Below are 14,846 nucleotides of genomic sequence, written 5' to 3'. Positions count from 1 at the left end.
GGAGATCAGAAGGCTTTCTCTGAACAATAATATGCTGCTCTCTGGAATAATATGTAGAGGGCAGAATTGCGCAGGACACTCTCAGCAGACGCGCGGACACTCTTTTATTAAGGGTTTAGACTGTCTAAGCTTTTTCACAGGACCCTGATCTCATAACTTCAGTGTGTAGCTTTAATCTTTTAACCCTTCATGTGCCAGCTGCTCTCCCCCCCCCCCCTGACGTGGCTAATGTTGCATACTCGGTTAAAGCAGGGAAGCCATTGCTTGCTTACAGTTGAGCGCATGAATGCACACGTTTAACTTAAATATATCGGTGTATTTGATTTTTAGGCGGCACCCCAATGATGCCTGAAGATAGCTCCCCAAGGGTCAGTCCCCAGGGCGTCCCGTACAAGGATCTGACGCACTTTGTGAACGAAGAGGGACAGAACCTGTATTGCAGATACTGGAAGCCAACAACACCGCCGAGGTATGCCAAGGAAAAAAGGAAATTTGGCTGGGGTGTAGAAGCTGCTGTATAAGATTCTTCCTTTAAAACAACCGTAAACCCAAAATACTGAATCCTCTTCCCTCCAGCCTCAGACTTTGCAGAGTTTATTTAAGAAATGATAAATCGAGAGAGCAAATAACGCCTGCGCTCGCACAGCTTTCACTACGACCCAGGAACATATTCCCCGGCTCCAAAAAAATCAAATAGTGTGACTGTCCCTTTAATAAAAGCGTTTCAATGACACGGAATGTGTTTGTTTGTAAACATCGGTGACAATGTAACCAGCGAGTAGTTTAACCCTTACCTCTCCGAGTGCTTACAGTGCAACATCTCGTACACAAACAATAGATGGGGATCGGGGGGCAATCTGCAGAATCCCCCCAGGCATTTGCATTATAGTATAAGCATCATTTTTGGGCTTTATTTCCTTAAGATTAACCAGTTATGCGAGGTTCAGCTTGGGGACCACTTTAGGGAAAATCCTTGTCTTTTCCTGTCTTTTTCAAGCTTGCACTTAATTATTGGAAAAGTGTAACTTTTTTTTTTTTAGTTCACCTGGATTTTTTTGGTGATTTATTATTATGTATTATTATATTAATATATATATATATATATAAAATATTATGTATTATTAATAATAATATTTCGGATACCCCCCATATTTTCTTGGCTGGAAGTGCCTTCAGCGCTAGAGTCCGGAGCATTATAAATTATAAATGCTTTTCAAACAGGATTATGAAATGGTTAATGATACGAAAGGACGACCGTATTAAGGATTAAGATGTTTATAATGATCTACGACGTGTAATCCTAATATTTATACTACGGGAAAGAGACTTCTGTGACTTTTTATAGCCCTGTTTAACTGAACGGCCTAGATTCTCAACATTTAATGGTTTGGTACAAAAACATAATTCCTAAATTTGGTCTCATTCATGTTGTTTTTTTAATTTCTTTTTGGTGGTAACGCTTAATTATCATGTGACAAAAAAACAGGCACTGCTACCGATCTGCACACTTCTGGAAATATACATCAAAATCTAGTTTAGATTCAATTTTCCCTTAAAAAAACCCGAAAACAAAAAATTAAAGTGATAAGGGGTTAAAGTTCATAGGCAGCTGTGTTAACTCTTTCAGGGTCGTGACTCCATCGCGGGATGTCACGCGATACAAACGCTAATTGGGGAAGGTCATTGAACTCCTGACTGTGACAGCGGAGGGAGGTTATAGGCTGACTTTATTAACAGTCTTATAATAGAGGACTGGCTTAGGGCCCTTGGGGGGCCATAGACGCGCAAGCACACAGTCACCCGCATACATAGCCCGACTTTTGGCGACGTTAGCGGGGTTCCACTCATGGCGGATGAGTGAAGCTCAATTCCATTTGCTGCTCTAAGAATAGGTATTTATATAGCGCCATCATATTCCGTAGCGCTGTACAATGGGTACACAGGGCATAACGTAGTAAATAACAGAACATTTCAACTTACAGAAACACGAGGTGACGAGGGACCTGCTCGGGTTTACAATCTAGAAGATATATTTTGGTTGCCCGGGGTTACGGCGATGCTTTTAATAACACGCGGTCTAAGGAACGTTCTATGTATGTGAAAATGATCTTTATGACTCGACGTTCTGATGAGTCTCTTTTCACACTTTATAAAGGGTAGATCGGTGGCCAAGTAGCTGTTTAATAGTGAATATAAACCCTTGCGGGACGTGATATAAAATCCCTGCGTGACGCCTCAATTCCTTATTATTGGGATAAAAAAAGAGTGGAAGATAAATGGAACAGCCTCCCAGCAGAAGTGGTAGAGGCTAATACAGTGAATCTAAGATGAGACTGATTAAGGGTTGGGTCTGTACAGCAGGCAGCCTGGATGGGGGGGGAATAGTTCTCATCTGCCGTCACATTCTACGTGTTTTTAAAGACAGGACATGCGCGGCTGGAAAGGGCCGTCTCGCACACAGGCCTGGGTCTGTCTCGCACACAGGCCCTGAGTCTGTCTCTCGCGATGACACTCGGCGCTCTCTCAAGGTCGCTCATAAACCCCATTGCCGGTGACATTTCTGAGCGGCTCATGCTGCCGGCGTGACAGCCGTGTTTACGCAGAGATGCGGCGGGGTGAATCATGGATGACTTTGGCAGACATTTCAATCTGTCGTGTGCGGCGATAATACGAGGGCACAGAGTTCCAGCCGCTGCCGCAATCTGCCAATAGCTCACTTTATTTGAGTTTCATTTCCTACTATGAATAAGGACAAAGCCATCTGAACAGCCCTACATTACTCGGGCTCTGGGAGGCCCTTCCATGCATCTACCAACACTTGGGAACAAAAGTCTATATATCCTAAGTGTTTCAGGGATGAAGTGGTTAATCTTATTTTTTATAGGCACTATCTGTCTTTAACCCAACCTTTATTAATCGTACCTGGGAACTCTCGTGGGGTGACCTCCCAGTCTCAGAATTTTTTTTGCCCAATCTCAGTGTTAGAGGCAGATTCTCGGGTCACGCAGTCTACTCCTTCCTATTCACCCCCCACTCTGATCATATATAAGACTCCCCATTGGTTCTTTTGCTCCTAGTATGTTATGGCTGATATTCCTGCTTGAATATAGGTGACTCAATGAAGTAATGACAGGTCGTCGTTTCCATGAGCACCGGTGTCTTATTAACCCAATTGGTGAGTCACTACACAGTGGGCTCCTAAAGGGTTAATACTTAGGGTCTGGGGGTCAGGTATGGGAATGAGGAAGTGGGTAAGGCTCAGTGTATATACAGCACTAGCCAGAAAACGCATAATAACCCCTTAACTGCCAGAATGTAACACATTATATTGCAGTGTGCTGCATTCACCTATGGCAGACAGATGGTTAACACATAATATATAGAGGTATAAAATAATATCGTTTTGGCAGAACTTACTTAAATAATGCATACCCCCCCCCCCCCAAAAAATGCGAAATGACCAAAGAAGGACCGTTTTGTTTTAGGGGGTGAAATGGGGGCTTACAAAATGTTACAGGACCTTCCGGTCTATTAATGGACGTTTCTGGGAATTGTTTTGGAAAATGTATTATTTACAGAGTTTGATTTGTAAACATTTTACTTTTGTTTATAAACTCATTATTGTGGTTTTTAGGGCTGTAGAACCCTGCGATCCCCTCATACCCAGCAAACATTCTGCGCTCCTAGAAAAGAGGGGCATCCAGGGAGGAGACGGGGGATTTGGGTACCAAATGTCCTAAATGTGGATATATATATATTTTTTTTATTATTATTATATTTTCTATGAATAGTTTTATATTTAGTTGCACTAACCTGGTAGATTTTAGCTCTATAATGTAATCTGCAAAACATGACTTTTTCTTGAATTTGCAAACTGGCAAAGTCCCTTTTTTTTTTTTTTTATTATTTTAGATTTGTATGGATCATTCAGCCACTTTGGCACTAATGTGTCCTATACGTTACTCTATAGAGCCGCAGAATATACCGACATTTTTGAAATTCCTTAAGCGTGTGACCTTAGCGCGTCCCATTCCGCGTACCTGCTGTACCTGCCGTACCTGCCGTCTGTATATTATTTCACGCCCTAATTGGTAACTTATTTCTGCACCCAGATAGAAAAAAAAAACCAAGACTTTACGGAAATATTCTGTAGGCGTCCCGAATTACAACGTGGTGGGCTAACGTGGTGGGTTTTTTCATTAGATCAAAAAGACATCTGCTTTTCATGAATACGGAGGGGGTCATCCCTTAAATTCCAAAAAAAATAGAGCCAGCTGTCAGGAATGTGGCTGGCGTAAGAAAAAAAATTGGAATCCAGAAAATGACCATTTATGGTTAAAATGCTTGTCCCACCTGGTCAGAGGAGTACTGAAAAGTGAGCTATAATACAAATAATGTCATTTTTATTGGCTCCGCCCATCACCACACCCCTTTCTGCTTATTCCACACCCACCCTTCCTCTAGATCCCACCCTTCTGCTCTGCGATCCCTTGGATCTTTTTAATGTATTTTTTAACGTTATACGATGGAGGGAACTTTAAAAAAGTTTTTTTTTTAAATATTTTAATGAGCTTCTCAAATAAATGTATGCGCATGAAAGGCGGCAGAGAGGGGATGTGATAGAAACACTTAAATATTTCAAGGGAGTTAACAAGATTTAACAAGAACTAGAGCTTCAGATGTAATGTAAGGAAGTGTTACTGAGAGAGTAGTAGATAAGTGGCACAACCTCCCAGCAGAAGTGGTAGATGTTAATACAGTGAGGGAATTTTAACATGCGTGAGCATAAGGCATCTAAGACGACTAATTAAGGTTACAGCGGCAGAAACGGGCGACTAGACGGGGGCCGTATGGGGCCGATTAGATGTTTAAAATAGCAGTGCTGATATTGTTTTCTGTGTTTAATTTTCAGGGCTCTGGTGTTTATTTCGCACGGCGCCGGGGAGCACTGCTGCCGGTACGATGACTTGGCGCAAATCCTGACCGGCTTGAACGTCTCCGTGTTTTCCCACGATCACGGTGAGTGAGCCCCCCCCCCCCCCCGGAAATAATCCTCATTCTGTCATTTTTTTGGTTGTATTTCTGATTCTATTTCTGGGGCCTGATGGTTTGATTCGTATTGTGACTCCGGCGGATGTTGCTAAGTAAAATGTCGCCGGTTTGTGTAACTATGCAATTTTGTTGGCGAAGGAATTATTCCGCCCCCCCCCGACTGCAGCAATGCTTTCCTTCCAATCAATCCCAATAAACACGTTCTGTATTAATAGATTTTTAGTGATTGGGACGCAGGAGAGGGAAGTAACCACCATGCGCGGCGTCTCTCTATCAGAGGGGTCCCGGGATATTCTCCCACGTGCTTGGAGACCCTTATATCGGAATAATCACTCTGGTTACAGTGCATGGGGTGGGTTTCTTTGCAGCAAAATATGGAAGCGTGTTTTTAAATACAGAACATTGTAATAGCGTACGCAGATGTGTGTTTATTTTTGGTGTCCAGTCTACGAGTCCCGCCGTCCCGCCAACCTCTACCTTTTGTCACGAAAAGCAGCCCCGAGGTGGAGCTCGGCAGGACAGCGGGGGTAGAGTGGGAAGATCGGGACAGTTGGGAGGCATGGTGACAGCGGGTCTGTGACATGGCGTGAATGTTCGTCCAGATGGTTGTAGAGCGTGAAGACTCCAGACTCGCGTGACTCTGCGGTGATTGTGTGCCGGGGGGGGTTTGGGGTCTCGGTGTGGATCTGTCTGCCTGTTATTTTCCTGCTTGTCCTCTTCTTAGATTCAGGAGCCATACGCCAATCCCACGCATTGCGTTAACGTCTACCACACCTGCTGGGAGGCTGTTCCACTTAGCCACAACCCTCTCAATATAGTATACAATACTGGGATATACCAGCTTAATTTTGATCAGCCGTCTCATTCCGGAGCGTAAAACGCGAGCGGCCGATGTATGTATTTAGGCGTGCTGCTGTGCACGTGTGTGCTTATGAGGGATGATGGTGGGAAGAATAGGGCCGTGGCCATCATGTCAATGACTGAGACGTCTTTGTTGTATGGAGAAAGTGCTATGCTTGAGTAACAATGAACTCGCACCTGGGTATGACACACACTTACACTTTCCTAATCCCGGCGAGCGTCGCCGCACCCCTGTGTATCGCTCACACACCCAACGTAATTAAACCAAAGCCACCGAGGCCGTTCTCCGGCGATTCCATTCCCTGTACTCAGCAGGAAGACCCTGAGGTGAAGCCGGCAGCCCCCTGAACTCCGGGGACGGCGGTGGAAGCCATCAGATATCCCCAAGGGGAGCGAGGGGTCCGCTGCGCCCCACCGGTGATAAATTTACCTTTGGCATCCCAAATAGAAGGCGTGATATCCCGTTGTGCCACGTCCTAAAGACACGGATCGCCTTTTAATAAAGTCTTTGGAGTCTGTGCTGAGCCGGTACACCCTCCATAGTGTAAATACCGGGGGGGGCTTGATCACTGCGGCCCACCTCTGAGGGTACGGTGTTTGCCATCATAGATCTATAAAGGACTTCTGTGCTCCTCTAATGTGAAAAGTATTATGAGTCCCCATTGTCTACGGGACCTCGTTATCATTTATCAATTTCTAAGAAGAAAGAATACAGATTTAACCAAAATATTAACAATTACATGAACACGCAAAGGACAGGCCGGTACAGGGGAGAGGAGTGAGCCCTGATCCTGTGAGCTTACAGTCCGTTTGGAGTTTGAGAGGCAATAAGGCAGAAGGCGAGCTCTGTTTGGACGAGGATGGTTGGCAGTGAAATCCGTCTCTTCTCTCTCACGTGGCATCGTAGACCCTGCTGTGTTATAAATGTGTTATAAATGGGCCCGGCAGTCTCCCGCTCGCGAGGAAAGGGTTATTCTTCCTGTCCTCTCCGCATTTCCTCAAATTGCTTCTATATTTGTAGAGACGAGCGAGCGCGCTGCATATTGATGAGCTGATCGCAGGTTTGCTACCCGCTGGGGAGCAGCGAGCGGGGAATGTTTGACCCGACTGCCACCAATACGCAGCGCAGAGACACGGGAGGAGGGCGTCTTGTGGTTTATGTATCTGCTGTGATTTATGTATTCCGTTTTAAGTGGAAAAACTCCCTATTAATCACCGGGAAAGACCGATTACAATTAAATAATAATTGCTTTGGAACGTTGCCCATCATTTAACAATGCGAGGGAGACAGCTGAAGGCTCCTCATGAGGTTTTGCCAGAGCGTGGAATTCTCACGGCGCTGCCCGTAGATCCTTAGAGGGTCACAATGTTATTAGTTAAAGAACCTCTCCAGTGGATTTAATCTTCCCCATCTATATTGTGCCACGATCCATGAGGTCTAGCCGCCGTAGCAGTGGTATATTTATGGGGTCCCTGCCCTACGCCTAACCAAGGAAAGCCCCTCCATTTACCTCCTCACCAGGACTCGTCTGATGCTCTGAGCCTCAGGACATGCGGACATGAGTTGGCCTAGGCCAGAAGATACGGTTTCACCATTGGACCATTGGACTCGATCAACTGGTGATCAAGGTTAGGGACAGTGAGACGGGGCCCCTGTGTCTGCATTCATCCTTAGATATGTATCCCTAGGCTAAAGGGGGGCCTTCCGTTCTTTCTTTGTAGACACCATTGATGATGGCCAATGATATAGATGAAACCGATGACACTTACCACCAGTGTCTACCATGTTTATGTCTCGAAAAACTTTGAATTGTCTTAAATTTTTTTCTCCGTATCCTGAACCCACCGCTGGTTTTTGCTGAAATATTCCTTCGTGATCTAATTGAAATGTCTCCTTTACTAGTAGAACCTTTAGGTTTGGTGCGTATCGTTTTGGAGACAGTCATCCACAGCAGCTCCGTGGTGTTATAACGCCCTGGATATTACATGAGCAGATGGTACAGGGCCGCATGGACAGGTCACGTTGGCTTTCCCGTCCACCTTGTGTATGTTTCGTAGCCAACGCGCGCTGCACAAGCGGCCATACGCAGCAGGGAATACGGAAGGAAGCGTTGCCTCCATCCAGCCATCCAACAGAGAAAATCCTGCTCCTGGCACCGATATTTTATTTACTAAACTGACATGCAGCTTGGCAGCGCCAGCGGAGAACCCACGAGGGTTGCGGTTGGATTTGCCAGCTTGTTTGCATGAAGAGGAGGACAGATTTGGTCTAGCCATTCCGTGGATAACATTTAACTTGGTTTTGGCCAAGACGGCTACGAAACCCACCGTGATATGACATTCACCAAATGCTCCATCATTTATTTTACATTTTCCAAGCCTAAAACAAATGACAGAATGGAGAACCAACTTCTCTTCTTCTCGTTCCCTTCCGCCTACTTTGGAAGCAGGGTTATATTCCTTAAAGCTGGCTGGAATCTAACATTTTGGGGCATCACCTATCTGAAAAAAAAAAAATCTGAGACTGTAAAAAAAAAAAAAAAAAAAAAGGCCAGGAACTCTACATATTCATTCGTTTACTGATACACCTGTGTTCAAGTAGAGCCATCTAATCCAGCTCTGTCTGCGGGTCTCAAGGCCGTAGAAGACCAATATGGAGGATTTGATCAGGTTAAAAATACATTAGAAAAACTTGGCTTCAACTACTCAATGTTGCCAAAAAGTATACAAATTCCCAATTTTCTTGTAAGAAGAAATTACTGTTTAATGATTTTTTTTTTCTAAATCACAAACTGTGTTATATTAGGATTTTTCACGTCTGCAACGTAAACGGCTTGGCTTCCATGCCAAAAAAAAATCTATCCCGATTCCTTTGTTTTGTAAAAACAAAAACATTTTGGGCTCTTATTGGTTAATTATATCTCCGGTAGGCGAGTCAGAATCCATTAAAAGTCGCATCCATACACAGCTGTCATGTAATTAACACAAAAATCTTATGACTCCCGGAACAGATGGATCCAGCTTGTTTTTTAATTTTTAATTTTTTTTTTTAATTTTTTTTTTTAGAATAATCTATAAACAGTAAAAATAAATAGAGAGGAAAAAAAAAATATCTCGGCGTTCCAAAGATATATTTAATTACAATATAAAATGAGTACGGCCCAGGCGCGGCAGGTGAGCGCTGAAGTGAGCGAAACTAAACGATCGACACGCATTTGCAAAAAGTGAAGTAATGTGCTAATAAGATTTTTAATTGAAAATACAAAAAAAAAAAAAAATGCTCCTTTGAAGAGCAGCTGATTCTAAAGCTCGTCTTTTGATCTCCCGATGCCTTGATTTTTATTTTTTTCTTTTAATAATGTGATTGCATTGAATTACCTCCAATCATTCAAAGGGGACGGGAGAAAAGGGTACAGAGAGTTCAGCACTTTTGGGTTTTTCTATAAAAGGGATTAAATAAAGGATTGGAGGATTTGCTGATTTCTAGATAAATCCTCTCTGGATTTCCAATGAGGAAGTCCTATCATGAACCAATAGTAAAGGCATGAGGCCGCCGGGTGATTCCGCCATGGGCCTAGGGTAGGTGGTCCTAGGAAGGGGTCCTGAAGACCCTACGATGTATCACAGGGGGGGAGGGGGGGCAGATCACCTTTTGGGGAGATCAGAGATCTCTCATGTAACCGGCCCATTTAGATGGCACAATAACTATTTATTCGGAGCTTTATGTCTTCCCCCACCGCGTGCTGTAGAGAGACCCTCCGAATGGCATCAGGCTTAGAGCCCGAGACCACTGGCCAGGACTCCAACAACGGTCCTTATAATGAGCTGTCCTGATATTTAAAGCAGAATTATGAAAGTAGCCTAAATTATCGTCATTCTCTCCCGGACGGGCTAGGAATATGTGGATATCGGGTAATTTGGAGTCATGCTTTGCCAGGGTTATGAACCGAATCTAGACAGTTGGCAACTATACATAAGTATGAATCTTTTGCCAACTTCCAACTTTTTTTTTATTGAATACCGTTTTTATATAAATATATCCCATATAAATAATTTGAGCCCCCCCCCCCCCATTTCCTTTAGATTCTGGTAAACCAGGATATAAAGATAATTTTCAGGCATATTATTGAGGTGATGCGGTCAGGATTTGAAATGCTTTTTTTTCCTCTTAATTCATCTACGTGCCAATGAATGAATTAAAAGCGTGTGAATGCCACACACCGCAGTTAAAGGGATACTTATTAGAGCTTTCCGAATAACTAAACATATTCGCCGTTCAACAAAAAACCTAAAGTGTGTGCTTTTTGTATGTTAATCATATTCAGTGTTTTGGAGCTATTTTATTCAGTCGTTAACTTCATGGAAGCTGAGATCAGTGGCAGCCTGTGGCAGGACCAGCATTATCTAATTTAGCCTTACAAACACAAATCTAAGGTTCCTGCCCCTGTGTATACTGTATGCTAATATATATTATTATATATACATTACTTTAACCTGCACAACTATATTGGTTCGTTTGGTGTTCTGAACTGTAAAATAGCAAAATGTTAACTTCAAAGCGCCCGTCATGTATTACTTAACAAGAGCTAATTGTAGCTCGTTAGAGAAGCTGCAGGTGTCAGATTTTCCACTGAATATTTGCCGAAGATAAGTTGTCAAAACTTTTATCACAAAAGTGGAACGGGGAACCGACGTTTGAATATAACCCGCTATCTGCTGTGAACAGTTTATGGGCAGAGATGACTCTGCATCGTTCAGCACATCTATGTAAAAAAAAAAATAGCAATTTTACGTATCTTTGCATTCTTTTCTAAAAAAAACCAAACTGTTAGGTGCTATTGGTTTCTTATTTTCACTTGCTATATTGTATTTTTTAAGGGTTTACATCTGCTTTATGTTCTATTCTATTTCTTCTCTATGCAGTTGGTCATGGTCAGAGCGAGGGGGAGAGGATGATTGTGTCCGACTTCAATGTCTATGTCAGGGATTGCTTACAGCATGTGGACCTCATGAAGAAAGAGCACCCCGACCTTCCCATGTTTATCATCGGACACTCCATGGTAAGAGGCACAATGTAAACCTTCTGATACTCCAAATGTGAAGATGCTGGTGGGTTCTTATGGGCAGGCTAAGAAAAACGAAGACCTTCTCTAAAGTGCTGTGATTACCACCAAGATGGCATTTCAAGGGGCAGATTGGGGCAATGTTACTTTAGGGGAATGTTATCCAATGGAAGTTATATTTTAACCCACGAAAATGTGTCAACTCTATCAGTGACTGTTCTGATGTTGGTTATTTAGAAAAATGCCAGCACGGCAGTAGAAAAGATTGGGGTGTTAAGGAAGCCATGGCGTTCTTCTCTGACTGTATTTAGGATTACGGATATTAGGAAGTTCTCTTGTCTTCTGCATCTCAGGGAGGCGCCATATCCATCCTCATGGCCAGCGAAAGACCTGCTGACTTCTCAGGTGTCATCTTAATATCCCCATTAGTCTTACCCAACCCTGAGTCGGCAACATCATTCAAGGTAAGCGTTTTGTCCTTCTTTTCTAGGAGCTCAGAATGTTTGCCGGGTATCACAGGGTTCCACAGCCCTAAAACTTTACACGTGTAAACGAATGTATTCAGTGTTGTCTTCATGTTTACTAAATTCTGTCCCTTTCAATAAAAATAAATGGTCTGTACAGATTGATTTTCCCAGATTAGTTTGTTTTCTGGGCTCCTACAGCCTCTGTCAATACCTTTCGAAGTCTTGCTTACCAACTCCGTTCAAGAGATAGAAAAGACATGTTTTGTGTTCTGTTTATTTAAACAATTCTGCATTTTTATATAATTTTTTCCTCTTGGCAGGTTTTTGCAGCGAAAATATTGAACCATGTTCTCCCCAACTTTTCCCTGGGCTGTATCGACCCGAATTTTGTATCTCGGAATAAGAAAGAGGTAAGCACAGCGAGGGATTTTGTAGGAAAAAACGAGAAGGAAGGATTTTTTTTCTTTAAAATGATAAATGTCAAGTACATTTAGGGCTTTACAAAGACTTATTTTGCCTCTACACAGTGAGAATAAATGTTTTATTTAGTTGTCGGGTAAGAATGGGACTGGAGATGGTGGGAAAAAGATGGCGGCACAGTTTGCCAATCCTAAGGGCACTTGGCCAGTCTCGTCCACTTATTATCTTATGGACTATAAATATATAATATGAGTTATTATGATATGAAATATCATTTTAATTTTGCCCTGGTAATCGGAATAATTAAGTAATTTGGCCTGCGTGACAGACATTCGAGAGTGTCCATTATGTAGTCTTGTTTACGGGTTGGCTCGTGGACTTTGCCTCAAGTCTTTGGATTTGAATTTAGTTTTTATTTTCGTCATGTATAATCTTTGTACAGCACTGCTGAATACGAAGGCGCTATATAAATTAATAACTAATACGCAGACTATATGATATGAAGTCACATGGTAAATGCCTCCTCGGGTCACGGTTCCTTCTGTAAACTAAGCTGACAAAGCTCCAGTTTTGTATAGGAAAAAAAAAACACCCGCTGCTCGGTTGACCCCCTAAATTAAAGAGATGCTCAAGTCTTCCTGGAGACAAAAGGCCTCGGAGGAAATATGGCTTCCCAAGGTCGAAGGGTCGGACAATTTCCCAGAGTGCTGCGCTTCTCATTTCAACCACAAGTTAAAGGTTAACCTTTCCATGGGAGAATTCACATGGCTGTTCATATAAACCCAAATCCCATAAAAATAAACTTTTTTTTTACCAGAGCTTATTAACCCCTGAATTCATCCTTCCAAAAAAAACGATTTCACAGACTCGTAGTCGCTTGCGGCAGCTGATGGAATACGGCAGCGGAGTGTTACATTATTCGCCCATCTCTGTTTATTCCAAATCTTTATACGAGACACCACCGGTTACATGAGCGGTTGGTCGATCTCAGCTGTTTATATGATTTCACGCCGCGTTACGTCTTCGACGCGTTTTTAACATTTTCAGCTACGGCGCATATTACAGATAATTTCGATTCTTAAGGAAATGATTTACTCCCGAAGCCCGTTTGCTGCTATAAAGAGCGGTGGTAATAATAACGTGGGCCGTTTGCCGTAGGTTGAGTCCTATATGACGGATCCTCTGGTTTATCATGGCGGAATGAAGGTTTCCTTTGGAGTGCAGTTGCTGAACGCCACGTCCCGGGTGGAGAGAGCGCTCCCTAATTTCAAGCTCCCGTTACTGTTATTCCACGGCACGGCAGACAAACTCTGTGACATCAGAGGATCCCACCTGATGATGGAAACGGTCCCCAGTGAAGACAAGACGCTTAAGGTAACCAGAATCGTATTATCTCACCCGCAAAACCAAACATAGCCAAACTTCCCTCTTCACATAGTAACAGTTCTGTTCCCATTGTTCTGTACGTTGTTACTCGGATTAAGTTAATCCTCTGTTGGCATCTTAAATACAATAAAAGGCGCTGCACTCCTTTAAGAAATGGAGCACCGTGATATGACATCATCACGTATGACTACATAGACATATTTATCAAAATGATTTCCTTTACACAGCTGTTAGCGCAGTATGACTTTATATGCGTAATATTGTGTATATGTGATGTCACCAATGTTGGCTTCCAATACATTTTAACCCCTTGAGTCCTTGAGGGGCTCCATTTTCCATTGAGATCAGAGGGGCTTAGATCCCCGCCACATACAAGGGAAGCTTTTAACCGTGGGCTGTGAGGAATATAGAATATATATTATTAGTCATTTTCTACCGGGATGATGAAATGTAGGATTTCGGAAGTCGGTTCCACTTCAGCCATTATATGTATTTTAATATGAAAGCTTTTTACGGACAGATATTCTGATGAGACAGCAGTTTATCGTGTATGTGTTTCTTGTACAGGTCTATGACACCGGATTCCATGCTCTGCACAAAGAGTTGCCAGAGGTGACCAGCTCTGTGTTCCAAGAAATCGAAAACTGGCTTCTTCAAAGGATAGAAAGACCGGAATCGGCGTCGGCCCCAAACCCACCGGAAACTGGGAGCACCTAGAAAGTTGCCATTTTATACCTGTACCAAGGTCATCATCCGCTCACCTGGGCCCCTTACCCTGGTTGGCTTCCATCTCAGTTCTGCCTCTTTCTTTCAGATCTACCACCTTCTTTTGGTGGAGCCAACACCATGACCGATCCCCGCTGAGGTGAGACTCTACCCGGAAGAACTTCAAAACCCAATGAAACTTAAACTCTGCTGAAGACCAATTCACTTCTCCGCACTTTGAGAAAGCACAAGGAGTCGCGCAACACAATGCAACGGGAGGAAATCCCAAACCCAACCGAGGAGGAAGCACAACAACAACAACAACAACAAAAAAATGAAACCTCAGAACTGGAAACCTCGTAAAGTCAGGTGAAATTGGGCATTACAATTCTCAGCAATAATTTTATGAATCAGACCCTGGTCCCAGAAGCATTGCCAAACAATCTGAGCTGATCGGACCCAGGAAAAAAAAAAAAAAAGCGTGTATTTTTAGATTGAAATCAAGGAAAAAACAAAGCAATACAAAAAAAAAAAAGGCACAAAAAGCAGTCTGAGTTTGTGACGTATTTGAAAAACTTTTCATCGTTTGAGAAAAGGTGCAAAAAGGATTTTACAAACAAAACTCTAGGAAATCACTACACGGAATCCATGTAAATATTCCCCGTTCTTCTATTTTAATAGATTTTATTACATAGTATATAAATAATACTGTTTAATATGTTAATATATTTACTGCTTGAATGGTGATTCAGGAATGGTGTTTTTTGTTTGTTTGTTTTTTTCATATTTCACACCTTTATTCAGAAATAATGAAATTTGTGGCCTTTAATCTGGTAATCTCCGGTGTGTTTTAAGTTTATGAACGCTATGATGCGTAGAGCAAGCCATGGCA

General features: G+C 42.8%; 1 protein-coding gene across 1 annotated transcript; it reads left to right on the top strand.

The window, feature by feature from the left end:
- The first annotated feature begins 344 nt into the window (after nt 1-344).
- Nucleotides 345-13,966, top strand: LOC149276765 (monoglyceride lipase-like). The gene is made up of 7 exons (XM_089503309.1): nt 345-469; nt 4,913-5,019; nt 10,837-10,973; nt 11,330-11,440; nt 11,764-11,853; nt 13,022-13,237; nt 13,817-13,966. Exons 1-7 carry the CDS (start codon nt 345-347, stop codon nt 13,964-13,966), a joined length of 936 nt encoding a protein of 311 aa, XP_089359435.1.
- Nucleotides 13,967-14,846: the final 880 nt, after the last annotated feature.

This window comes from Sceloporus occidentalis, unplaced genomic scaffold, assembly GCF_023333645.1.
Source record: "Sceloporus occidentalis isolate IW3139 unplaced genomic scaffold, rSceOcc1.0.p SCAF_225, whole genome shotgun sequence".
Classification (NCBI taxonomy): domain Eukaryota; kingdom Metazoa; phylum Chordata; class Lepidosauria; order Squamata; family Phrynosomatidae; genus Sceloporus; species Sceloporus occidentalis.
Note: the sequence above shows the minus strand (reverse complement) of the source record. Positions and strands in the feature narration are given on the sequence as shown.